This window comes from Poecilia mexicana, unplaced genomic scaffold (assembly GCF_051168715.1).
Source record: "Poecilia mexicana isolate PSO_F unplaced genomic scaffold, ASM5116871v1 scaffold_17, whole genome shotgun sequence".
Lineage (NCBI taxonomy): Eukaryota > Metazoa > Chordata > Actinopteri > Cyprinodontiformes > Poeciliidae > Poecilia > Poecilia mexicana.
The window spans coordinates 7,138,428-7,165,712 of record NW_028263386.1 but is presented as its reverse complement, the minus strand read 5'-3'; the positions used below and the strand labels follow the sequence as shown (position 1 = coordinate 7,165,712).

General features: G+C 39.8%; 1 protein-coding gene across 1 annotated transcript in view; it reads right to left on the bottom strand.

The window, feature by feature from the left end:
* The window catches only part of zfyve9a (zinc finger, FYVE domain containing 9a), a 43,411-nt gene that overhangs the window by 11,347 nt on the left and 4,779 nt on the right, over window positions 1-27,285 (bottom strand). The window contains exons 2-14 of the mRNA XM_088014586.1: window positions 20,553-20,649; window positions 19,475-19,620; window positions 16,605-17,935; window positions 15,153-15,252; window positions 12,573-12,749; window positions 11,570-11,733; window positions 9,751-9,880; window positions 9,342-9,464; window positions 7,942-8,097; window positions 6,322-6,546; window positions 4,250-4,332; window positions 4,052-4,156; window positions 745-895 (exon numbers count right to left, since the gene is read on the bottom strand). Coding sequence (XP_087870712.1) covers window positions 745-895; window positions 4,052-4,156; window positions 4,250-4,332; window positions 6,322-6,546; window positions 7,942-8,097; window positions 9,342-9,464; window positions 9,751-9,880; window positions 11,570-11,733; window positions 12,573-12,749; window positions 15,153-15,252; window positions 16,605-17,935; window positions 19,475-19,544 — 2,815 coding nt within the window. The 5' untranslated portion in view covers window positions 19,545-19,620; window positions 20,553-20,649. The remainder of the gene's footprint in view (window positions 1-744; window positions 896-4,051; window positions 4,157-4,249; window positions 4,333-6,321; window positions 6,547-7,941; window positions 8,098-9,341; window positions 9,465-9,750; window positions 9,881-11,569; window positions 11,734-12,572; window positions 12,750-15,152; window positions 15,253-16,604; window positions 17,936-19,474; window positions 19,621-20,552; window positions 20,650-27,285) is intronic.

Below are 27,285 nucleotides of genomic sequence, written 5' to 3'. Positions count from 1 at the left end.
GTTATGTCATGTTCATGACAGTGTCATGTCATGTTTATGACAGTGTCATGTCATGTTTATGACAGGTGTCATGTCATGTTCATGACAGTGTCATGACATGTTTATGACAGTGTCATGTCATGTTTATGACAGGTGTTATGTCATGTTCATGACAGTGTCATGTCATGTTTATGACAGGTGTTATGTCATGTTCATGACAGTGTCATGACATGTTTATGACAGTGTCATGTCATGTTTATGACAGGTGTTATGACATGTTTATGACAGGTGTTGTCATGTTTATGACAGGTGTTATGACATGTTTATGACAGGTGTTATGTCATGTTTATGACAGGTGTTATGACATGTTTATGACAGGTGTTATGTCATGTTTATGACAGTGTCATGACAGTCTTATTCACCCCTTTCAAATAAAGTGTTACCAAAGTCTCTGTAAACAAAAACAGCTGGTTGAGACCAAAACACCAGATTAAAGACTTTTACCATCCAGTTTTGGTAGAAACAGAGAAAGAAGAAAGAAAAACGACAAATCATGCAATCAACCACATGATTGATTGACTGATTGATTATTGCAACAGGGCTAATTATTTTACTAAAACAAGACATTTTCCCTGTTATAAGTGGAATAATCTGCCACAGAAAGCAGTTTTTTTCTTAAAACCACCTCCTATATTTATAAGTTAGTTTAGCACTAAGATGTTTACAGTAGAATCTCGACAAACTTCTCGCTTAGACTTTGTGCACCTTTGCGCGGCTGGTGATGGATGCTGATGGCCTGCGTCTGGTAGTTCCCGTCGTCGTTCTGGACGCAGACCAGATGGGAGTCGGCCCGCTCGTTGAAACACGCCCCCATGGCTAGAACGTGCTCGTTGGACTTATTCATGGCCTTCATCAGCTGCAGGGACACACAACGCACAGCGTGACCAACGGCGTCAAAGTGACTTTCTGGTTGAGCCTAATCGCTTCTGGTGCAGATCTCGGGTTGAACGTCGATGGCAGACTGCAGAAGAACTCGGAGGCAGAGCTCGATTTCAGTTCTTCGTATTAATCCTGCGTCTGTTTGCCAATCAGAAATAAAACTGAAAATCTGCAGGGCTTTAACCGCTCACTGCGTTAAACGCTGCAGAGCGGCGGTTCGCTCTTCGCTCTGCTGACTTCCCATCTGTCAGCGCGGCGGCAGCCAAACTCCAACGCTGACGCTCATTCGCGCCCTGCAGGCGACACTTTATCACACGTGGGCAGCTTAGAAGCCCGATGCTCAGCTGCAGGGGAAACCGCGCAGGTTTGCATGCATCACCCAAACACAGAACTGTGTGTGGACAAAACACACTGATGTTTTCTTCCATGCATCACCCAAACACAGAACTGTGTGTGGAGAAAACAAAAGTCACGTTTTCAGCCCGACAAAAATCTGCTGGCTGAAAATATTGAGTTTAGTCTTCGGTGTGAAATCACAGGTAGGACTGAAATGATTAATCGGATTACTCGTGATTAATCGCTAGCTGAAGTATGCAGACTATAAAACAGGGGTGTCCAAAGCATGGCCCGGGGGCCTCTTGCGGCCCTTGAAATTATTTTTCATCGGCCCCCAGACGACAAATCAAGAACAGTAAAAATTTGACCAACAAAATAAAAAGTACTTTATGTTTTTATTCTAACAAGGGGACAGACTAAAGTATCTTGTCTTTTTTATGTGTTGAATCTTTAAGGATTAATAGATTTTATTTACATTTGGTTTATTATTGAGCATATTAAAAAACAAAAAAAAAAACAATACATTTTTGCATTTTTAATTTAATGAATTTTGTGGCCTGCGATTTGCTTACATTTGCTAGTTTAGGTCCTAGGGACAAAAAGTTTGGGCACTAATTTATATATATATATATATATATATATATATATATATATATATATATATATATATATATATATATATATATATATATATATATATATATATATATATATATATATATATATGAGGTTCAACTCAACCTCATATGTATACTATTTATATGGTATTTATCTAGTTTTGTTTATGACTTGCAATGATTTTAGTCAGGGGTCCCCAAACTTTTTCCTGCGAGGGCCACATAGCTGTTCCTTTCTCTGGTCGGGGGCCGGTCTTAGTTTTTGGAGAAAGAAACCTTAGAAAATTCTTGTCGACGGGGGGAGGGGGGGTGGGGGCTGTTCTGTCTTTGAAACTGTCGAGCGCGGGGGGGGGAGACGACGACACATTCGCGCTTTTAGATAGATTTTTACCCAGAATGCAAATGGAAAAAACCGTGAGTGAAACGGTGACTGGGACTGACTAGTATATATTCCATTGAGGGAAAGTTACTTTTACATCTGCTCTAGCCCCCTGGTGGTTGAAGAAAAATCCACATATAAACCAGAAAATACAATATATGAAAAAAAACACTGAATGCTCTCTGGTATGAGGAGGCGGGCCGGATCCGGCATTGTTCAGGGGGCCGGACCAAATGACGTGGCGGGCCGGATCCGGCCCGCGGGCCGTAGTTTGGGGACCCCTGATTTTAGTCATTACTAAATTTTCCCTTTAAAGGAGACGTTACATTGAATAAAGTTTGGAAATTGTAACATTTCCCCCCCCCATCTTTAAACATTTGAGCCGTTCTTGGGAGTCACAGCGAGTGTGTGTGGTATGAAAACACATAACTCTCAAAGCACACACCGTCCTTGAGACGCTCCTTATCCGTGGAGCAGGAAACCGCCGGCTCATTCAGTAACCATAGCAACGTGTCCGATCGTGACCGGGGACCTTCTGTGCCTGAGCCCTGCTTCATGCTGCAACATCTTATTAAAAATGAATGACAGAGTCTAGTCAGCTAGAAAAACTGTGTCAAGATACACGGCTTGTTTTGTTTTTCTGCTTCGGCCTGAATTATAAATTTAAACGATGTAACCGACCAGCTGAGTAGAAAAACAAACAAAAAAAACAACAACAACGGTATCGTCATTTTTAGCATCAATCTATGGATTTATCAAGAGGATGTTAAATATTTTTGATCGGCGATATCTGTTGTAGCGTGGAGGTTTGCCAAATTTATTAGAGTAAAAACAAAAGGTCAGTGTGACGTTGCCAAGTTTAAATTTAGAAATAGTCCCCAAAAGTACAGAAAGTTTCAGACTGAACAAGTTATCAGATAAAGAAAACTGGAGTTTTCAAAAGATAACTTGACTTATTAGAAGCAAGTTAACCAGGCCTTATGTGAAAAAGAAGCTGCATTCTTCAACTCAAAATTAAGGCTTTTTAAGACTTTTAAAAAAGACCATTATGAATTAAATTTAAGACCTGTATCATGGCAGAAATATTAAGCTTTTTTGAACAAATTGCGCCTAGCACCATGTGGGGTCCAGGCGGTGGCAAAGACAAACATTGTCCCGCCAACTAGCAATAAATTTGCACTTTACCCACGATAGACTCCAAAAAAGCTAGCTAGCTAAATAGCTAGGATACATCAATGGCCTCAAGTTGCAGAAAGCAACAAAGATTTCTGCATGTGACAGTTTGCCTGAAAGAAAAGTCCTGTGAGAAAAATAAATGACACATACACGATTAAAAAGCCCTGCCATGACAAAATTTAAGAATTATTATTAAAGACCATCTTACACTTCATAAACTAATTTAAGAAAGTTTAAGGCCTTAATTTTAGATGCATTTATTTCTTACTTTTTGTAAGGATGCAGGCACCCTAGATGACTTTTTTAAATGATATATGATCAACTCAATTGGACTGAAGTCCAAGCTTTGACTAGGCTTCTCCAACGGATTTTGTTTGTTTTTAGCCATACAGACGTGGATCGGAGCTTCAGAACATTGTTTTGCTACAAAGCCCAAGTTCTCCTGGTTGATTCATGTTTCCATAAATTATGGAAAGTCTGAGTCCTGAAAAGGTGAATCAGCAGCAGACCGTTACTCTACCACCACCGAGTTTTAACAGCCGTCTGATACGCTGCACATCCAACAGGATGTTCCAGTTTGATCCAACTGGAAAATGTTCCTGAAGGGAAACGTTTAGAGACTCACCTCATTGTATCGATTGCTGGGGATCTTGATGCTCGTCTTCCTCACCTCCATGTCCACAACCAGACCTTTCACCACCGGCAGAGTGTACTGGTAGTTACGGAAATCCTGTAAAAAAAGACGACCACATTATTTAATTTTATTAACATACACTGGTATACTGGTATTAACCAGAGGAAAAAAAGTGTGAAAGCCACTTACTGCTAGCAGATTCATGATGGTGTGCCCGGTCTCTCCAAATAGAGGTTTCCTGAAGCGAACGCTGAACAGTGGACACGGATAAACTGCAAGAGCAAATTAATAAAGTTAAAACTCCAATGCACTCCATCACAGCCGATTTAGCAGTTACGTAATTATTGTATCACTTTCCAGAGCAAAAAGCAGCATGCTAGTTAAGAAAACTATTTCTTATTGTGACATATGATGGGGTTTCTGCTGGTGTCACCAACTAAAATTTAAGACCATTATGAATATAAGACTTGTATCAGGACACAATAGTAGAAACTTCATCCAGGCAATTGGCGAGAAATTTGCATTTACAGAGAAATGCAAAAAAGCTAGCTAGCTAGCAAAGGTATATTAGCAGTGAGTTAGCAGTAGCCTGAACCACCTTGACTGACAGAATGTAATGAAGCGCGCAACACTGACTTTTGTGACCAAAAAAAGAATAAAATACATTAAATATTCAAGATTAATGAACCTAAAGACGTGACCAAAAAATATAAGGCAAACTTACTTTCTAAATGAACTTAAGACTTTAAGACCTGCATTACAACATAAATGTATGACCTTCGTCCAGCCAACTCTCAGTAAATTTGCATTGACACAGAATAAACATAAAAAAGCTAGCTAGCGGTAGCCTCAACTGTCTCAACGTGGAAAGCAACGAAGATGTCTGCGGACAACTCAAACTTCCGTCTGACCGAAAAGTCTCTTGAGAAAAAAAATTAAATAAATAAAAATAAAAAATATTGAATTTACAAGATTAATAAGACAAAAATTAAGACTTGTGATTCATATAGTAAGAACAAACTTTTAAAAATGAATTTCAGACTTTTTAAGACCATTATGAATGGACTTTAAGACTTATATCACAGGACAAATTTACAAACTTCAAATCCAGCCAATTGACAATAAATTTGCTCTTACACAAAACAGATGTAATAAAAGCTTACTAGCTAGCAAGGGTATATTAGCAGTAAGTTAGCATAAGTCTGGCAGAAAAGGGAGGAAAACACAAAACATTGAATATACAAGATTAACAAGATACAAATGAAGCCCTGTGATTAACATATTAAAGGCAAACTTACTTTAAAAAAAAAATAAATAAATGAAAGACTTTTTAAGGCCTTAATTTTTGACACATAAATTTCTGACTATTTTTGAGTGAGGCTGACCTAATTAGAAATCTCAGGAAGAAGGCTCCTAACTTTCAAAAGAAGAATACTGGTTCTTATTAAGCTTCTTAAACTACTATTTTCAACTTCCTCTCATCCAGCAGCTGGAAAAAGATCACTAAACACGAACGCCGTTTTGGGCTCGGTATGCAGAATCCTAGAGCCAACCCGCCTTGTGTGGGTCAGGCCTCAAAGAGGCGAGCATGTTGACAACAGCAGCGTTTGTGCTGCGGATTAATTTCTTGGTGATTCCAGCAGTTTGTGTTGAAAACGTGTCTTTGTTAATGTATTCCAGCCGAAGTTGCAGGATGCAGGCTAATGGCTTAAGAGAGCGCGGCGGAGCTCTGAGCTGGCAGGTCCGACTGCGAGAAAAGAGGATTCTGAGGAGAAGAAGAGCTACTCTGACAAATCTGCACACCAGCTTTCCAGATTCATGAGACACTGCAGAAAAATGGAGGCAGCATAACAGCTGGCTGCTTTAAAATGACACAAAGCGTCAAGAGAGGCTCTGGTTTCTGCAATCGTTTAACAAGTTCACTGCAAAAACACAAAATCTTATCTTTTATAGTCCAAATATCTTAGTGCACTTGAAATAAGAAAATTAACCTGCAGGTAGCTTTTCAGGAAGATATTGGAGTTAAGTAAATAAATCCTTAATATTGATGAAAAAGTAGCAGCTCCATTGGCAGAACAGAGTTGCTTTTGAACCGTAATAATTGAAACACGAACCAACATTTTGATGTGCAATGACTGCACTTGGCAAAAAGTGATGTTTTAATTGTTGATTGTAGTGTTTTTATGATGTAAAGCACTTTGAACTGCCTTGTTGCTGAAATGTTTTCTACATATAAACTTGACTGATTGACCCAAACTCACATCGGTACTCTGCTCCCAGCCGCAGCATGAGGCGGATCGGGAAGACCTTGGCCCACGGCGTCTCCCACTTCTGGATGAGGATGCCGAAGAGGTAGGGCGGGTTGGGCAGCAGCAGGTCCTGCAGCGACTGGAAGGACGGGCTGATGTAGAGGAAGCCGCCGTGCTCCTTGCTGCCCAGGAAGCTCTGGGTGAAGAACGAGTGACTCAGGTGGCTCAGCACGTTGCCTGGTGGCCGGAGGGAGGAAGAGCCGTCAGTCAGCAGGCAGCACAGCGAGCGGCTGAAGCTCTCTGAAGCCAGCACTTCCTCCAAACGCCTGACTGGCAGCGGCTTAATGAGGATCAACACACACAATATGACTGCCTTCCAGCAGCTGACACGGCTCTGATGCAAATACTCAACAGGAAGCCGCCTGAGGAAAGCGAGCCGTCACAGTCGGATCATATTAGCAGTTTTTGCTGTGCAGCGTAAGGATGTAAAAAAAAACAAGACACAAAGAGACGACCGCCGGACGACAACGCTGGAGGTGAGCAGGCAGCTGGCGGGAACGTACCCTCTGGGAAGCAATCGGATTCATTGTGATGAATCGATTGTTGAAATAATCAATTAATTTAATAATCAATTTTTACCGACCCAAATAAATGATACTTTCTGAAACAGCAACATATTCAGAGCAGTAATTAAGCTGAAACTATTAAAGTATATTATGCATTTAAGATGAAAAAAGAAGAAAAACTTCTACGTGTCTGTAAATATGCAAGTATGTTCACCTGGTTAAAATTCTGTAAAAAATAAATAAACAAATAAAAAATATTAAATACCTTTTGCTATGCAATTATTGATCGGTTAACCGAAAAAATAATCAATGGATCCGCCATATTGATGTTGCATCAAACAAAGAGCTCAGCTTTTCACATGTTGTTAAAAGTATTTTTTAAGCTGCGGATGAATCCTTTGCTATAAATCAATAACCAATAAATCAATTAATCAGACGATAATAAAAATGAACTCAATCATTTCCATTTGCATGATTTGTCATTTTTCTCTATTCCGTCTTTCTAACAAAAACCAGATGATAAAACTCTTCAGTCTGTTGCTTTGGTCTCAACTTGCCCTTTTTTTCAGGGATAATTTTGTTTTTGTAGAAACTTTATAATTAATTTTATTTGTTGTTTCATTTATTTTGGATATTTAAAATCTCTTCCAGTTTCAAATGTTCATTACAATTTAAAGTTTATCGATCTTCGACAGTGTGTTCCATTTGTGCCATTTCCATTATATTACTTGAAAATGGTCTCAAAACAATGATATTATTGTGCATCACAATAATTTCTGGAACGATTTATCGTCCAGTTAAATTTGTTATCATTACAGGCCAGGCGTTCTCTACAGGAATGATGTGTCGTTGCATTTTAGGCAATGACATGATTATTTCCTTATCTAAAAAGTTAACTGAACTGTTTATTTGCATCTTTTAATGCCTTTCTAAAATCTTATGTAAATGAAAACTCTCCAGAATGTGACAATTTATTTCATTCGATTAATCGTTACAATAATCGATTCCTAAAACAAGGCGAGCCCAACTCTTTGTAGCTCTGGAGGAGCCGCAGCGAATTTCTCACCGCTTAGGGCTTCTTGGTAGAGCTGCACAAAGTGTGTGAAGACGTCTTTGGGGATGGTTTTCTCGTCGGGCAGACACTGCAGCAGAATGACGACCTCGGCCTGGCCGACGGCGTGCATGCCTTTAGTCGTCACATACCAGCACTTCCTGTTAACATCTGACAGTTGAAGAGAAAAAACCTGGTCAGGACACTGAACTTAATACCAGGATCAGTGAAGTTTCTGCAGGTTCCACCAAGACTTTTTAAAACCTTTATGAATGGAATTTAAGACCAATATCCACAGATATAGACGCCAAAAAGCCAGCTAGCTAGCTGCTAACATAGCAACAGTAGCCTCAAGCATCTAGAGCAGGGGAATCAAACTAATTTTGAGCCATATCAAAAATCTGAATGTTCTTAAATGGCTGGTTGTGCCAGTATATGTTGATAAAACCAATTAACTTGCTAAAATATCGATAAATAGCTGTTCTTCCAGCATTCTGCGACTGTTTTTGTTGTTTCTTACAATCAGAATTCCAGATTTTGTTGTGGCAATTTAGAAATGTCTCTAAGACATTTTTACAGTATTTGTGCTAATGTGTGATGTTAAATGTGACTTTTTATTACTCGTATCAACTGCAGACTAACTTGACATCAAGAAAGGCTGAGGCAGCAGCCACTTAAACTCAATGTTTTTTAGCCAATTTAGAGAAAATTTGCAGTAAAATCAGAAGAAAATGTGGAGATTTGCTGATTTTCTGTGAATTTTGCAGAAGTGTGAAAAACTGGAGGGAATTACTGATGTAATTTGGAGCTTAAAGGCCCACATAAAAAGCTACGGCGGGCCAGGTTTGGCCCCCAGGCCTCAAGTTTGAAACGTAAAGGATGCAATGATGTCTGAGTGCGACTCAAAGTTTTGCCTGACAGAAAAGTACCTGCAAAAAAAGAGCATGCAAAGAATATACAAGATTAAATAGTCCTGTCAGGACAACATTAACAAAATAAAGACCTACTTACTTTTTGTAAATGTTTAACATGTTTTAGTTGCACGAATTTAAGACTTTAAATGATTCACAGACACTGCAGTAGGAAAAACAAAAGCTGCTATACCAAGAAACAAGGAAAACGTTTACAAAACGTTTGGACTGAACAGAAAGAAAATGTACAGCAGAAGTGAAATCCAGTCATGTCTTCCAGATTTTTCAGTGCTGCTCAGTTTAGTTTTATTTGAACTGGTTTGATTTGTAACGTTGCACAAAAAGGATTAGTTTTATTTTATATAAAAACAAGTATGTATATTAAATCAAGAATTTGTGTTTTTATGATGTAAAGCACTTTGGACTGTTGCTGCTGAAATGTGTTGCACAAATAAACTTGATTGGTTGATAAATGTGTAACAGAGGGGTGTAAACATGACTCACAGTTGACCAGCTTGACCATGGCTAGCAGGTTAGCATTGAGCACGAACACCAGGGGGTCTGGGCCTCCCTCCTCCAGCTGCTGCATGAGGACGATCTCCGACGGTCTCTCCTCCACGGCGTAATCTGCGGGAGATTCAGAGCGCTAAAGTCAGGTCAACAGGAAGAAACCAGCCGGAGCGAGACAGAGATTCAAAGTCCTGCTGTCTCTGGTTAGAACACCACAACAGCTTCCACGACATCGTTTAAGCATCGCCTCAGCGTTCCCGTGAACAAAGCTTCTCCCCTCTCTGTTGGCAATGAGTGGTGCAAAACATGAGCGGTGACACAAAGGCCATGAGGAGCACACTAAACGGACACAAACACAGCAGCAATGAGGAGGCAGCAGAATGGTGAGGATGAAGGCAAGCACCTGTGATGTGGCCTCCCGTACCTCCTTTGACTCCGGTGGAGATGAGGATGGGAGGGAGCCCGTCCTCCGGGATCAGGCTGAGGGAGCTGCCCACGGGGCTGCCCGCCGGCGCCGCGGGGGTCTGGGCCGCCTGCAGGGTGGAGAGGAGGCGTTAGGCTACACCTGAAGTGACCCGAATGTGACCTCTGTCTGACCTTTTCATGACATTCCGAACAACATAGACTGGATTTTTTTGGGCTACTTGGATAGGGGGTCATAAATACGGATCTGATGAAGGCGGTGCACCGATTGCAATTTTCTGGTTGATTGTAGATTACTGATCTTTAAAAAAAAAAAAGCATTAACTTTCTATGCACCACAAATCTGGAACAAACTTCCAGAAAACTGTAAAACAGCTGAAACGCTGACTTCCTTTAAATCCCGACTAAAAACCCTCCTGTTTAGAGTCGTATTTGAAACGCAATCAATCATGAATTCAATGCTGGCATTTAACTTAATGTAATGTATTGATTGTTGATTCTATGTTGCATGACTCTGTGTTTTTGTGTTTGTTATGATGCAAAGCACTTTGAAATGCCTTGCTGCTGAAATGTGCTACATAAATAAAATTTGATTGATTGATTGATAAAAAGCCTGACCTGCCAATTCTGAATTTGGCCAATACCAATTTTTTTTTTTTTTGTCTGACATATTGATAAAAGTGGCAGGAAAGTGGGTGGAGTGACTGTTCTTAACTGCAAACATGCAGCCACAACCTGATGACCGCCCCGTCGGTCAAACCGCCCCGTCAGTCAAACCGCTCTCACAGAAGAGGACAGTGGATGATAAAACCATTCCTAATGTTTTCTAAATCTGGGGTCGGGTCGCAGAGGCAGCAGCCTAAGACGTCCAGACTTCCCCCAGCAGCTTCAAGTTCAGATTAGTGGAAGAAAAACATTTAGTGTCAAACCTAATTGGCATCTTCTGTTGATTCCCTCGTCTCCACTGAGTTTCTTTCTACCGCCACATGGCCAGTTTGCCAGAAATTGGCTAGAATTAGATTACCTAATGCAACGTCACTTGAGATAATTTGAGCAGGAAACGTCTCTCAGCTGAGCCACATGAAATTTATTGCTTTCTGCAACAAAACTCACTGGGACAGCTGGTATTCAGAAGCTGTTCACTCCAAACAAATACAAAGGCTTTGCTGTAGGAATACTTTTACATGAGCATAGTCTCATTAATGGTCCAACCAAGCACAATATGTCTCAATATTAAGCTTTTTAGTGCCGTAGCATTTATAATTCTCTTCACTTTAACATGTTTAACATATTACAGTCGGTTATGGAGGCAGGATTTCCTGAGTAAAGAGCTCATTCACTGCAAAACCATACATTTTTATCAAGTATCTTTAGTCTAGTTTCTAGTGCAAATATCATAAAACATTTGAAATAAGAAAACTAACCCCTAGATAACCTTTTAGCAAGATATAAGCTTTTGTTTTAAGTCAGTAATTCCTTAATATTGATGAAGTTCTATTTCTACTGGCAGATTATTTCATTTATAACATGGGAAAATGTCTTGTTATAAGTGAAATAACCTGCCAGTGGAAATGCTACACTTTCATCAACATTAAGGAATTACTGACTCAAAACAAGCTCCTATTTATTGCTGAAAAGTTACTTGTAAGTTAGTTTTGTCTTATTCCAAGTGTGCTGAACTATGTGCACTAGAATCTAGGCTAAAACACTTGATAAAATGTTGTGACTCCCTTTACTCATCCGTTTGAGCTAAGATAGTAGCATTGGTCGGGGCTACACGCGCTTCATACCGAACTCACCTCGGAGGCCTCCGCCGTGGCGGACTTGTTGGAGCAGGTGGAGGCGACCCGTGACTGCGAGGACGCCGAGCCGGAGGACGGCGGCTTGGAGGACTCTGCTGCGTCTCCGTTTGGAAGAACCCCGTCGGCGAACCAAACCCTCCTCTGGTCCCGCGACAGGGAGCCTAAACAGGAAGCAAACAGAGAACTTAAACAATATAAGAGCGATTAATCCGCCAGTTATTTTAGTGATTGATCAAATATTTTTTTTGGTTATTATTAAAAAATAAAATCTTTTTTTAGGGCTGCAATTATTGTTTCAGTAAGCAATTGTTCTTACACTGACGATTAATCGGTTGAAAAAAAAAAAAAAAAGTTCACATTTTTCATTTAACCACCTTTTTTTATACGTTATTAGTAATATATAACAACTGCAAATAACTTATTTTTAAAATAAGAAAATAAATATTTTATGCAATAACATAACATGCTTGTTCATTTATAGAAAACGAATCTAAAAAATAAATATCTCCAACATCAACATGTAAAACGCTCAGTAATTTCTGCTTTGATTTATCAATACAGCGTAGGGCTGATATGTTTATTAGTCAATTTATTTATTTATTTTTGATTAACTGATTAATAATTGGAGGGAAAAAGGCAATAGGATTTTTTTAAATGATAATTTTAATCAAGTGAAGCTAAAATTATGACATTTATGTTGGTTTTGGTAGAACATAGAAAGGTTTTCTTCCTTTTTCTTTAATAAAAATTATATATTCTCAGTACAGTTTTGACTTAATTACTACTCTTGTCATGTTCTTTCAGCAAATGGCATCATTTAAAGTCCAGATGATGATTAACCAATTATTAAATCACTTAATGATTTTAATAAACGATTAATCGTTTCAGCCCTAAAAAATACATTAATTTCAGGCCCAGTTGTTGGTTTTTCCATCTATTGGGACAGAATGTCATTGCAAAAGGATATAAATAACAGCTTCTTATTCTCTTGCTGATGTACCTTCATTGCCGGGTTGCTTCAGGACTCCCACGGGCACCATGACAGTGGGAGGCGGTGAGCTGAGGACCCCAGACGCCTGTGCCTGCTGCAGGGGGGGGATGGTGGAGCAGTACTCTGCCGGGTTGTTCGGGTTTGGACTCTGATTGACTGCAGTAGCTGGCGTCTCCGCTGATTGAACTGACAGCAACAGAACACAACATCCATAAATATTATGCAATTGTTGGGTTTCAGATGACGTAGCACCAACGTCACCCAATGCAGATGGAGGGCCGGAAGTAAATGCGGCCCATTTATTTCTGTTGATCCAGCATCAAAATGCCTAAAGTCCGTGTCCTGACTTTAGGCATTTTCTTTATCTTTCTTTATCTCGTTCTAATAGAGATAAAGATAAACATTTTCGTGTTTCGAAGGTAAAATAAGAAGGTAGTTGGTCACAAGGGAGTTAATTTTAAAAAGATTTACAAAAAAAAAAAAAAAGAGGAGAAAAGTGGATCAACAATCTACAGCTTAAAATAGGAGGTGAGGAAACTAACAATGCCAGAGTTTGCAGCGCCACTTTCTAACAGGTAACGATCGCATCGTTAAAAATGTATTTTTAGATGTTTTGTTGGACAGCTACTTAGAAAGACAAGCATTCATATGTAAGGTAAGACATATTACTTTTATGCCTAAGCGTGGTTGTCCTCAGAGTGCTAATATTGTTAGCAGCTAGCTCAGTGCCGAGTCACGGACAGAAAATATGTTTATTCAGTGGGACTTTCATACTTAAAAAAAAAAAAAAACTCTAAATAAATGAATTATAACATACCCAGCCATACAGTCACCGTGAGCTGTGACTATTACCATACCCGGTTCGTGTCTGGACACGAACCATATTCGTGTCCGGACACGAACACGGGGGTTTCAGTAGATCGGTGCGAATCGTTGACCTACATTGGACCTGAATCCAGCTTCCTACAGCGACTCAACATTATCGTACAACTCCAGCAAAAATTTGGGTTTACAGAAGCTAAATAAATTATTTACCAGGAGATTCAAGCTCATAGAAATAACATGGTTAGTTCGTTGTTAGCGATAGCATCATTATAATAGACTAATTACTTAAAATAGTACAATTCACTACTCACCTGCCAGAAACAAGTCAACAGCCATCTAATGTTTTTTTTTTTTTTATCCTAAATGCTTGACCCAACTTGAAACTAAATGATTATATCTTTCTTCTGGCTCGTGGTATAATATGAGGTCTGCAACTCCAGGTAGTTAGTGGATAGCCTCGATGCGGGTAAATCCTCAAGATTATAAGAGAAGTCTTTTTTACCGAGATAATACGGAGCATATCCTAAATATACGCGTATTTTTTCGAGATGCCTCGGCTTTTTCAGCCTATTTAGGGAATTAGCTACTCGTGATCAACTTTGCTTTGTTTTGAACCGGAGAAATCCACTTCCGGCCCGCAATCTGAATTTCGCGCGTCATCCGGGTCACGTGACTGAAACCCAGCAATAAGCTAGATATTTCTAAACATCCAACAATAATAAATGTATTGTTATATTTATTGTTTAGACTAATATCGACATGTTTAGATATCTGATGTATCTGATTTTTGATTGTAATTTATTGATTTCTCCTCTAATTTTGGGTGATGTCAAGAAGCCATAAGCCAATTTGTTATTGTGCCAAATTACATCCACAAATATTAACACATTTTACCGGGATTTAAAATGAACAACAGACAAACACAAACTAGGGTCATTCATTCCCAGTAAATCTGGTAGCTTTAAATGAAATCATGGTTGACACATGGTGGAGGAAGCATCATGCTGTGGGGTGGAAAGATTTTGAAAGTATTCAAAAATACTTTTAAAATGAAATGTCAACTCATTATCTACGTTTGAATAAAGAGTTGTTGAAGATGGGCAGGAAGGATCTCCTGTAGCAGTCTGTACTACAGTGTATCTGATGAAGCCTCTGACTGAAGACGCAAAAATTGTCTGTAATGTTTTTAATTTTATATAAAAAATAAAATAAACTATGAAAAAGAAGATTCACCAGAGAGACACACCTGCAGTTTTCATTAAAGATTCATGAGTTTTATAGTGAAATAAACTGATTTTGTAAAAATTTTACTTTTGTCTGATGTTATTTTGTAATTTATATGATTTATTTTCATTTTGGTCTTTAAAATACCAAAATTTTCCTTTATACTTTGGTCCGTCTGATGATGTAATGTTTAAATATTAAATGATTGATGTGTTATCACTCAGTTGCCTTTTTACCAAATCCTTTTATAACTTAAGTAATTTCTTGGATGGCTATATTTTACTTTTATTTTAGTAAAAATATGTTGAAGTAGTGCTAGTCTTAATTGAGTACTTTACCCTCCAGTTGGTATGAGGTTAAGTATTGGCAAAAAATATATATATTTTTTGCAAATATTAGATTCTCTTCTCCAGTTTTTCTTTGTAAGAAATGTTGAAAACAGAGCATCTTCTGCTTTCTAACCCCTAATTAAGCATTACTTTGTGATGAAATGAGACAAAATGTGAAAAAGCCAAACGGATAAGCGTGACTGTTGCTCACCGTGAGTCAGGGCAGAATGACAGGTGACACAAACGCGGGCCTCCTTCCTGTCCATGTAGAGCAGCTTACACTTCAGGCTGCAACACGCTGCACAGAACACCTTAAAGAGACCAACACTGCATCAACACACACACACACACACTGCACTTTAAATAAACATTTCACAAACTAAACCAGAGCCCCCTGTGTGCTGCGAGGTTTTACTGAGACCTTTGACCTTCCTGAGACGATAATGCTGCATCTACTGTTTACAGCTGCCATGAAGGTGTTACTATTACTGCAGCGCCGGCTCCTCCCAGCTCCACTGGCAGAGCCACAGTGTTTGTTTACCACCTTGGGAAATTAAGCAGCGCTCCACCCGGTTATCCAGTGCAGTGTCAGCGACCGCATGCTGCAGCAGCGCGGACGCCATGCGGGGGCGGGCCTTGCGCCGGCTGCAAACAAATAACGACTGACAAAGTGCATCTAATTTGAATTTCCTCTCCCTATGCTAATTATTTAGGTTTTTTTCCTTTAGGTTACAATACAGCTCTGGAAAAAAAAATTAAGAGACCATTTAAAATGATTAGTTTCTCTGATTTTACTCTTTATAGGTCTATGAGTAAAATGAAAATTGTTTTTTTCTATGAACTATTGACAACATGTCTCTGAAATTCCAAGCAAAAATTTAGTTTTTATTTGCAGAAAATGCAAATAAAAACATCTTTTTCATAATAATGAAAAAGATGCAGAGCTTTCAGACCTCAAATAAAACAAAGAAAACAAGTTAAAGTTCATATAGAAACAACAATAATAATGTCTTAACTCAGGACGAGCTCAGAGATCAATGTTTGGTGGAGTAACCAGGAGGCTTTCAGGGGGATCAGTGCTGTGGCTCTTCATCGTTTCCAGAGATGTACATTTTCTTAGGACTGCAACCAGCGACCATTTGAGTTAGCAATTATTCTATTGATTAATCGGACATAAAAATTGTCACGTTTTTCATTCAATTGCTTAATTCTTTGTTTTTTACAAAATTATACATACTTTTTTAAATGAGTAAATAACTATTTTATTGCCTAAACAGCATCCCTTTAGTGTACATTGGATCATTTGTAGCAAAAGACAAATGATCTTCACTCCACTTTCTGCTTTAAGTAACATCAATATAGGATATTACTAATCTATTGACTATTATTTGGAGTAACCAATTAATAATTGGGTAGAAATAAAAGTTTAATGGGACGTTTTCTTTACAGAATCTGAACCAGGCGAAGCTAAAACTGCCACTTGAGGAGTTTTGGCTTTATTCCTGTGTTATTTTTCAGAAAATGTTTTTTTTTTTTCAGTCTGTATACTCGAGTTGGTATTTAGAGGAGCAGCTGTGCATGATGAAAGTGGATGTTTAAGTCTCCCAGGGGCGCGGGGCTCTGCTGTAATGGTCGCCTCTAACCGAGTTAAAGCAGCGCTGACCTTGCCGCAGGCCCTGCAGTGGTGCCTCCTCTTGGTGAAGGTGAACTTGACGTCGCATTTCATGCAGACCGGGGCCTGCGAGTCGGGCACCCACACAGGAGCCACCTCCCCCAGCAAGCTGGGGGCCTTCTTGCACAGCGCCCCCTGCTGCCCGGCCTGAAGGTCGTTGTCGGGGCTCTCGGACGCCGTCAGCGACGGAGAGCGGGTTCCTCCGTTTCCGTTGAGCGAACTCTGGCCCGTCCCACCCGGCGCCGGGTCGGTGGGCGAGCCTCTGCGGCAGATGCTGTCCATGTTCTTGTTCTTGGCGCCGAGCTGGTTCTGGACCTGGCCGGACAGCGGCTGCGGGATCTGCAGCTTGAGGCTGACCGGCTGCTTGGGCCGCGCTCCTCCGTAGGGAACGCTCACCGGCTGCAGCCGGCTGTTGTTCAGCTTCGTTTGGACGCCGGCGGACCCGGCCGCTCCGCCGTCGCTCAGCTCCTGCTTGCTCTCCTCCATTTCCTTCTCTTCGGTCACAGAGTCCTCCTTGGACGGGACGGGAGACGGAGAAAAGTCCTCGGTGTCCTCCGCTTCGTTGACCTTTAAGCTGCTTCCATTCTCTATCTTCAGACCGTTGGGAAGGATTCCTGTTCGAACTTTCTGCTCCGTTTGTCCATTTTCAGCACATTTTCTCCCCTCCTCCTCGTCCTGTGCTCTGTCCCTGCCATCAGGAGACAAACTGTTCTCCTCCACCTCTGCCTGGACAGTCTGACTCCCGTTCACACTTCCTCCGAGCTCCTCCGAATTTAAACTTTTTCCTTCCTGCTCAAAGTCCTGCAAAACAGCAGAACGGTTCTCATCTTTCAACTCTCCTCCATTGTGAGTCACATGTGGAGGATTATCCTCAGAAAGAGTCCGTTCCTCTGCTAATCCCATCTCAAACGTGAAGCGAGAGCCTCCACCGCCCACGGATGAAGGTTCCTCCTCGCTACCAAGCTGGACCTCAGCAGGAGAACCGGTCTGTGGGCTTCCTGTGCAGCCGTTCTCCACGACGCCGCATGGTGAGACGTCGTCGGCGCCCACCAGCTTGCCGATGTTGGGCTGAGGGAGAGGCGGGCTGTGGACATCCGCCGGCCTCTCCTCCGCCCAGGGTGGATGCTCGGGACCCGCTGGCCTTTTGGGGTCGGGCCCTGAGGAGGCGCTGGACGGGTCGGGAAGGGTCTTGAAGGGCAGCGGGCTCTCCCGGGGGCTGATGTCTGCGTGGGCCAGAGCGGGGTTCAGGGAGAGCATGTGGGCGGGCGGAGCCAGGATCTGCGTCCACTTGGCGTCCGAGAGAATTGACGTGTCCGTCTCATCTGCAAAAGAACGGAAAAACTCTTTACTTCCACCTGCAGCTTCAAATGTAAAAATATTTGCATCGCTTGTGATTATAAGATATTCAAACTTCAACAACTTTCAGCTTGTCAGCCAAACGTTTAGTGTTCATCTCTTAACTTTCCTTTTTCCACATTTGCTCTGTTCTTATGTGACTTGTTGCAAACTTTAAACTGAAATTCTAATTGTTTTTATCTACTGACTAGAAGTGCACTGATAAATCAGACCATATTTCCTTAATTTTTGGTAGATCGGTTAACCTCATGCACCGATCTTAATCGCCTAAATATCTGAAAATCACCCTCTGTCCCCTTTTGCTCTGCTAGGAGAGACGGCTGGCCGACAGACCCGCCTCTCAGATAAAACCATCACGTGTGCAGTCACTTCACTTTTGCCAGTTTAGTGGCTTTGTTGCTATGTTCATCAACTTTTCAGACAAAAAAAAGAATCATTATTGGTTAAAATCGTAATCAGCAGCTCTGGCTTTTTAAAGATCGGTCATCGGCCAGAAGGTTCAGGTGAATAGCCACATCTTTTCAGTTGTGATTAATACAGAAAGTTAGACACATTTGAACTCTTATCTACTGAAGAGTAGATAAGATTATCTTTGAGGTCTATAGGGCGCTGAATCCATGCAGCATTTTAAGATTTTTTTGTGGTTTAAGTCTGACAAAGTTGCGTTTTAAGAAACTATAAACCACAATTATTACAAATGATCACTCTTCCAGGTGATCAGAGAGCTAAAAATGGCTTGACCAAACGGAGAAATGAGGTCAGAATAGTTTGGAAAATCGGCGTGTGAATGAGCTGGAAAATTGTGAGAAAATGGGTTAAATGGTTCAGCAGCTCCAGGGAGGAATCCTGGATACGGAAAAATGAAGGTGTGAATGCTTCACCGTGAGATAAAACATTTCTGTAGCACATCTAAAATGATTTGCTCACATTGCTGTGCTATTTACTACTTGCTGATCTCCTCCCTGCACAGGAATTCATGCAAAGCTCTTTCAGTGTGTGTCACATACACACACACACACACACCCCAAGTTAATCTGCCAGGCTGGATCTCTGGCTGACGGCACCTTCAGCCAAAACACACACTGAGTTCCCAGCACCTGTGTCTGTTATTCAGCACTTTCTTTTCTTGGGGTTATTTTCCATAAATCCACAAAACAGCCGCCTTTCTTCAACAATAGGGAAGCCAAGTCTGTCAAACACACAGCTCAGCACTGCAGTGTTTACTTTGCACTTACTATAAATAAACTCTGCAAAGCAACTTTCTCAGAAAGCCTCTAATTTCGATTCCCTGCTTATTCTAAGTGACCAAAAAAAGGACGCCCGTCTTGTCTTGAACCAATTACAGTTTTACTGAATCCCACAAGCAAAAAGCAAATCCAATTAGCGTCGTTCCCTCGCCGCGCGGCCTCAATCACTTCCCTGAAGCGTTACTCAGCTGTGATGGCTGGAAGCTCCTGCACACCTCAGTTGTTTTCCGTTTCCACGCCCTTCACCTGGCGTCTCACCTTCGTTCTGCTCGAACTCGTCCAGCACCTTGTCCAGGTTGAAGGCCTCGGCTTGGAAGTAATTCTCCATGGGTCAGGAAGCTCCACCTTGCCAACGGCCGCGTGAACCTCCCAACGAGAGGAGTTCACCAAGTCACCGATTTAATCTTTAAAAAAAGAGAAACGTGCGTGGATGAGGGATGTAGCCAAAACTAAACTTAGTAATCAATCAGTCTGATGATTCATCAAATAAGCAAAAAATTGGCACAAAATCAGCAAATCATAACGTCACAGATTCCTCTAGTTTTGTAGTTTGGTATTTTAAATTACTGTCTAGATCCAAACAACTCAAAACATAATTTGTATCCCAGTTTGAACTGTTTTTTGTCTAAATGACTCCTGAATGAAGTACAGATGGATATTCTGTGTGCTGTTCTTTGTATCGTTGTGTTGACCTTGGTTTCTGTTTGCTTTTCGTTTATCCAATAATAAAATCTAAATAAGGTGCATCAACGTTATTATATTCCTGCATCACAATAACCTTATTTTCTATAAAAAATAACTACATAAAAACCCTATCCTGACCCTTGCATTTCATAGAGTATGCCTGAATTCAAAGTCCAGATAAACAGAAGCTGTAAAACACGCTCGTCAAGAAAGATGGCGGCTCTGGGCGTGCTGACATCACTCTGAACGATTTAAACCCAACAAACATTGGTAGAAAAGAAAAAAGAAATTGATTAGTCGAGAGGATCCATCTATCACCCAGCTCTGCTTCCCACTAAATTTTCCATTAATATGCTGTAAAAAAACTAAATGTTTGTGACCTTTTATGACTTAGTCTGCTTGTGGAGGGAGAATGAACTCATCTAAAACAGTAAAATGGCTTTGCTAAACCTATATCTCTGTGTGATTTACAGCTAAAGTTAATACTGTGTACTCACTCTACCAACTATCCTCTGTTTTCTAGGTTGCCACGCATCACAGACAAAAACACTGCAACAGTTACTCTAAACAGGCAGTTTTATGGCTGGAAACTATATTTGCACTTCCCTACACAATCCTGGCTGAACAACAATGAATAAATGGAGAAGCTCACCTGCACGGAGGTCCTACTCTGCAGCCCCAGGCGGTGGGTTTGTCTTCAGCTCGCGGTTCTGCCTTCACCCAGTCTGGCAAGCGCCCAGCGCCCACACCTGAGGGAGGAAAACACCTTTACAGATCTTCCTCAACTCTTGTTGCATCACCTGCAGCTGTTTGCCAAACCAGCTGTATGAGTAATGTTACCGCACCATGCAGCTCTACAAGAGCTAAAAAAAATATTCACAGGTTTAGAATTAGGTTTGCAATAAAAGATTTGGTTCTGACATTATGGTACATCTAAATTTCAGTGGTTGTGTTTTCATTGACCACACAATTGCCCCAGTTGGAATTACGAAAAATGATTTCACCAAAAACTCACATTTTCCAATAAGGATTTTGAGGTTTCTAGGATGAGACGGTATTACGGCAGTCGGACTGCAAAAGAAACACTGATTCTTATTGTTGATTTTTAACAGAAACATTTCTTTCACATCACAGGAGCCATGTGATCAACAGCCGGATGTTACTACTGATGGAAAAGACGAAGACGACGACAGGAAGTGGTAGAAGGATGGCAGCATGGCATGTTTTTCTAAATATCACACAAACAAACTTATTCACCTGTGATTTTAATTGTGTTTATTATTTAAGTGAAACACCACAATTGCAAAATCTTATTTTTTAATCATTAACGGGATATCTACAAACTTTTGCCCATATTTGTAATGAAAACACAGCTTCTTCTCAACAGGAGTCTCCAAAATGCTGCAGAGAAACTGATGGATGAACACCAGAGAGCCAAAAGCTTCAACTTCCTACCAGACAAGCTGATGGAAGAGGACTGGAATGCCGCCCAGCAGGTCCAGCCCACAGAAGACCCACCAGTAACACAAAAACCAAAAGATTCACAACCAATATCTTGGTTTTGCCAAAACAATTGGCAAAACCAAGTCAGTTTTCTGGCCGATCGCCGATTACCAATATTTAAAAAGCCTGACCTGCCGATTCCTATTTTGGCCGATGCCAATTTTTTTGTCTGAAATGTTGCTCAATAAGAAAGTTGCTGAGCGGGCAGCAGTGGGGTAATATTTTTAGACTTTTGCCGAGATAAATAAGGTTAAGATTGACTTCACATGTAAAAATCGGCCGATCAATCAAAATTAAGGAAATCGGCAATTATAAATCGGCTGGCCGTTAAATCGGTGCTCCCCTACTTAAAACACAGGAGGTCCATCTTTAGGTTTGTCTCTACTAACATTTTTCTTTAAGTACAGCTGGAGATTTCATGGAAAACTCTGGTTTTAAGTTGATGGAGAATGTTTGACTGATCTATAGAAAACTAAACGATTCCTCAAACATGCATGAAAGAATCAAAGCAGCAACCTAATATAAAGCTCAAAGAAGACAATTTTACATAACACTTCCCTTTAAGGACACACACTCGAACTGACAGCACATCAACTGGCTCGTCACGTGCGCTGCAGCTCCTCGTACGCCATCAGTCATCACCGCGCCGACCTTGACAAAGCAATCAGAGTCACGAATGGAAAAAGAGGCTCGACGTCTGAATCGAGGCTCGCTGAACCTGCCCAGACTGTCCTCCATCACGCCAAGACCTTGGAGCGGGGACGGGATGAGACTGTGCGAGTGCGGCTGCAGATGAGTAAGAGTTGAGCTGATCTTCAGGGTCGTTCTCATAAGGACAGGAGGGGCGAACGAGGATTACACCAGACAAACGATACTCTGCAGCCACATGGCCTCTAAGACTTACAGGTCCTAGTTTCAGCCAGGCTCAGAACTTTTAAAGCATCAAAGGAAACGACAAACCCAGGACGCTTTCAGCTGCAATGCCATTATTACTGAACATGATGCATGTTCACACAGATCAGAAATCACTTCAGGCTGCAGCTAAACTTACCCCCCTTAGACAGAAAACCACATACGGTGATAAACTGCATATTTATTGAGCGTTTATCTCAGTAGGTTTTTGGACTTGTGACAGCAAGTTGCTTAAGTACATGCAGTTAAACCTAAAGTGTTTCTCTGGAGCTGGAGGCAGATTGTTGTGACTGCAAAAATGATGCAGGAGAATTTTCTGACTGAAAGCAATTAAATAACATGTTTGCGCAACACGTTTGAAATGTCATTAATCAGGTTATTTCACTAAGCAGTGGTGCTACAGAGAACAAATAGTCATGTTCTTCTACTGTGTAAGCAGCACTCAGCAAGCAAATTGATACATAAATAATGCACGACTGTCATTCACCTTCATCAATGAAGAAGAAAACCAATATTTACATGAATATAGACAATAAAGTGTTGGTGTCTAGCATTAAGTTAGGCTAAACATTTCTTTTTTCAGGTCATATGGGATAACCCAAAATTATTTCAATTTGCAAAATGACAGAAATAATTCACATAAATATTACTGTGCCTTTAAATAATTTATGAAAGTCCAGATGATGATGTCATGGGTTTCCAAGCTTCTGATAGGTTAGTTCAAAACGTTGGAGTAAATTGGAGGGACACATGTGAACAGAAGAGGATGAGGGCCACTGGAGAGAAAAAAAAATCAGATTTTAATCTCAGAATTCTGAGGAAGAAAGTCAGAATTCTGAGATTAAAGTCAGATTATTATTTTTTTTTTAATCCCCCAGTGGCCCTAATCCTCTTCCGTACATATGGCAGTATTTTAAGCTTTGTTAATTTTAATTATTATAGTTTGCAGAGAATGAAAACAGAGGATACACTTTTTAAGAAAACTGGAATATTAAATGATGCCAATAAGACTTTTGCAAAATAAACAAAATTTTATACAGCTGAAAATGTCTGCCACAAAAAGTGATTTTTTTTTAACTGCCATGTTTTATATTTGCGTTTCTTGATGACTGTCTTTCCCATGAGTTTGTCTGCCATTACACAATACTTGATTATTAAAAAAAACTTTCTTTTGCGCTTACATTAAATTGTAATTTGAGTTTTCACTGCTTCCAACTAGGCCTGTCACAATAACAAATTTTGCTGGACAATAAATTGCCTCAGAAGTTATTGCGATACACAATAATGTTGTTTTTGAGACCATTTTCTAGCAATATAATGGTAATGGCATAATAATGGTATAAGAACACATTCTCAACTTTAGGTTTTAATGATCATTTAACTGTGAAACAGGAAGGCATTTCAAATATCCAAAATAAAGACAAAACAACAGAAGCAACAAATAAATTATTATACTTAAAAAAAGCAGCTAGTTGAGACCAAAACACCAGACTGAAGACTTTTGTCATCCAAAAAGAGAAAAACAATAAATCATGCAAATGGAAATTATTGAGCTCATTTTGATTTATCATGCTGTTAGTTGATTTATTGCATCGTGCCTATGTGTAGGGTATAATTACTAAACAACGTGCATCAGTCTTAGTTAATCCATAGGATGGATAAAGTCAGTTCACTTTTCCATGACAGTCTAAAGCTGAAATCCACCAGTCAGGTGATGCAGTTTGAGGAAAGCAAAGGGAAACGTTGGCATTCTCTGAACAGAGCCAAAGTTTTGCTCGCGCTGACCTCAGCTGAAGCCTTTCCTTGTAAACCGAAGCGGTCCTGCACCACAACCCTCTGAATACACCCAAAACACACAAAGATGCAACTCCGTGGAGACAGGAGCACAACCCTAATCACGGTTTAATTACTCTGCAGAGGTGCTGAATAATGCATCTCCAGCCAAAGTGCATGGCGGAGTTGTATTTTTAGACTTGTAAACTCATTGGAGGCTTAAGTGAAAGAAGAATTTCAAAAGTTGCTTCCACTGCAGTATAGCTGCTCTCAATGTGTGAGTCCAGCTGGGTCTCATAAAATATAATATTAATATTTAAAGCTATAGATAATAATCCGATTCATTAAAACACCATTAATGTTTGCCATTTTTGTTGTGTGAATATATTTCCTTTAAAGGTGAATGTAGCAGGAAACTGTAGACAATAAATATGGTGTAGACTGCATCATAAGAAATTAATTGTACAGATATTAGTGTATTATAAGCCTGGCGGGCCACAAGGCCTTATTTGTGCCCCCACCAGGCTTAGCATTGTGAATTTATTAGTTGTTTTTTTAAGACTTTATAGTTGGTGTTTAATCTTCCAGTCTTCCAAAAATGCATAACTATCAAATGATATTTTCAAATTTCATGTCAACTTGAAATATTTCTTAACTCAAAAACACAGATCTAGGCCTGTCACAATAATTTGGAAAGAGTAGAATTTTTACCATTTTTTACATTTCATTACTCCAATATTTTTTTGTTTGTTTTCGTCTTAATTATTTTTTTTTCTCGGATATTTTACATGTTCCAAATAGAGATTTCATTTCCTTTCAATATAACAACAGGAAACAACATTCCTCCCCTACTGTTGTCAATATATTGACAAAGCATATCAATATATTGACAGAATCATAATCACCATATTGTCTTTAAATAACCAGGTCGTTTGCTTTTTACACATCTATCCAGTGATTTTTATTCAAAAGCAAATTTTGGTGCACTCAAATCGGCTTTTAATTAATCTATTAAATTTGGCTAAATTTAGTTAATCCTGATTTTATTGATCAGAATTGACTAAATTTGGTTCTTTTTTCTAATTGATACCGAGAAAATTTGCTAAATGTCTTTCAAGAGACAAACCTGCAAAATCCTTTTAAAGTTTTAGATCTAGAATAATTTACACATCCCTTCCCAGTAACAAACCTGAACCCTTTATTTGTTCAGCTTTATTTGGCCCTCCAGTCCTTTTGACTTTATGATTTTGGCCCGTGTGACAAAAAGTTTGGACACCCCTGCAGTAGAAACTAAACCAAAGATACTTGGTAAGGTTTTGTGTTTTTGCGATGTGAGGAATCCCACCTGACTGGAAAAGCTCTCATGGCTGCCAAATGAAATGAGACGAGGCCATAAACAACGAGGGAACTCGGACCAACCGAGATGCCAAACAGTTCATTAGCTCCATGCTGTCAGAACAAGACAGTTTCCTGTTTGTTTCCTGACTGGGAAACACACGTTCGCTTCCTCACACACACCAAGTCCCTCATGCTAGAAGTGCTATTTTATTTATTTCTCAATATTTTTCCTGCCCTGTTCCCGTGTACTTTATAATTTCCTTCTAAAACCAAACATGGTTGAAAAGCAGAAGTCATGACATCTGCATCCAGACCTACTGCTGAGAGTCTCATTACTGTAAATGAATGTTTTTAATTCCAACTTCTGTTCCGACAAATCAAAAAACCAGATAAAAGCAGCCAGAATCTGGGTCAGTAAGCCACTCGCTTTGGCCTCAAGTTAATTTAAACTCTTAAGACGGTCCACAATCTCCAGTCAAATTAAGAATAAATGCCCTGCAAATTGTTCTGCTTATAAAGTATTAAAGAGAGCCGGAGAAGTCTGGGTTTCTCAGCAGCCTGCTTAGAAAGATGGATCGTAAAAACTCAAAAGGAGATCTACAAACATAAAGAAGACTCGTATTCCACATTAGGTTCTGTTTTTTCTTATATTTTTGCCATAACGTGGTCTTATTTTACAAAAATGAGACAAATTATGACTGCAGCGGCGCATAGGAAAAGCGCAGGAATAATCTCTGCAAGAGATTCAGTTTCTTCTGGTTCTTGAAGCTTCAAGACAACATACACTTTAGAAAAAGTTGAATATATATACAGAAAAAAACAACAAAGAAAACACTTCATAACCTGACACTTTTCAAGGGAAAAAGTGTGATGGCGATGTTTGACGTCTGTGTTATATGCAAAATGTTTGATAACAACCAAGAACATCCACAAATTTACAATTTAAATGACAAGATAAAAATAATAAACTTTTAGACTCTAATGTGTCAAACTCAAGGCCCGGGGGCCAAATCTGGCCCGCCATAGCTTTTTATGTGGCCCTCTGGACTCATATGAAGAATCGTCAAGATAACAATGTGCTTAAATATTATTTTATCAATCAATTCAAAGCAGTTTTTATCTGTTTACTGTCAAATTGCATCAATTAGTCCATCCAGTTTCTTGTAAATTATTGTGGAAATTCATGCAAAATCAACAAATCCCTGCACTTTTTCCCACTAATGCGTAATTGAGAGTTTATTGCAGATTTTCTTTGCAAAAATGGTGAGAAACATTTTAACGGGTTTTATCAATACATTCTGGCCCAACCGGCTCTTTCAGAACATTCATGATCTTGATTTGGTCCAAAATGAAACTGAGTTTGACGCCCCTGCTCTAAAGTAACTATACATTTATTCATGTTCATTTTTAAAGAAAAATGCTTCAAAAACTTTTTTCACAGACAACTTTTCTGTCTGATTCGTAAAATTAAATTATTTTGCATTTGTGGCAAACACATCAAAGTTTGTTGTGATTTTACTTTTTATCTGGATAAAAACTGGAGAAGTTCAGAATGTCCTTCAAAAAGATAATTGTTAATTCAGGTGTAAATGATCTCAATTATCCGTTTCTTACTCCACGTTCATTCTGTCCAGACATGTCTTAAAAAGGCAACGGAGTGGAGGCTTTCAGAGGGAGTAAAGCAAGCTGTGAATAGCAGCATGAAGATGATGATGATGAAGTCCTGAGGCATTTCCTCTGGGACTTTTACTGGCTGATTTTGGAGCAACATGGAGGATTTCTGCAGACATTAGAAAATCAGATGGACTTGTGTCAGCCCAGGATGACTAGTGATTACAGTTTTTCTGGGCCATTCAATC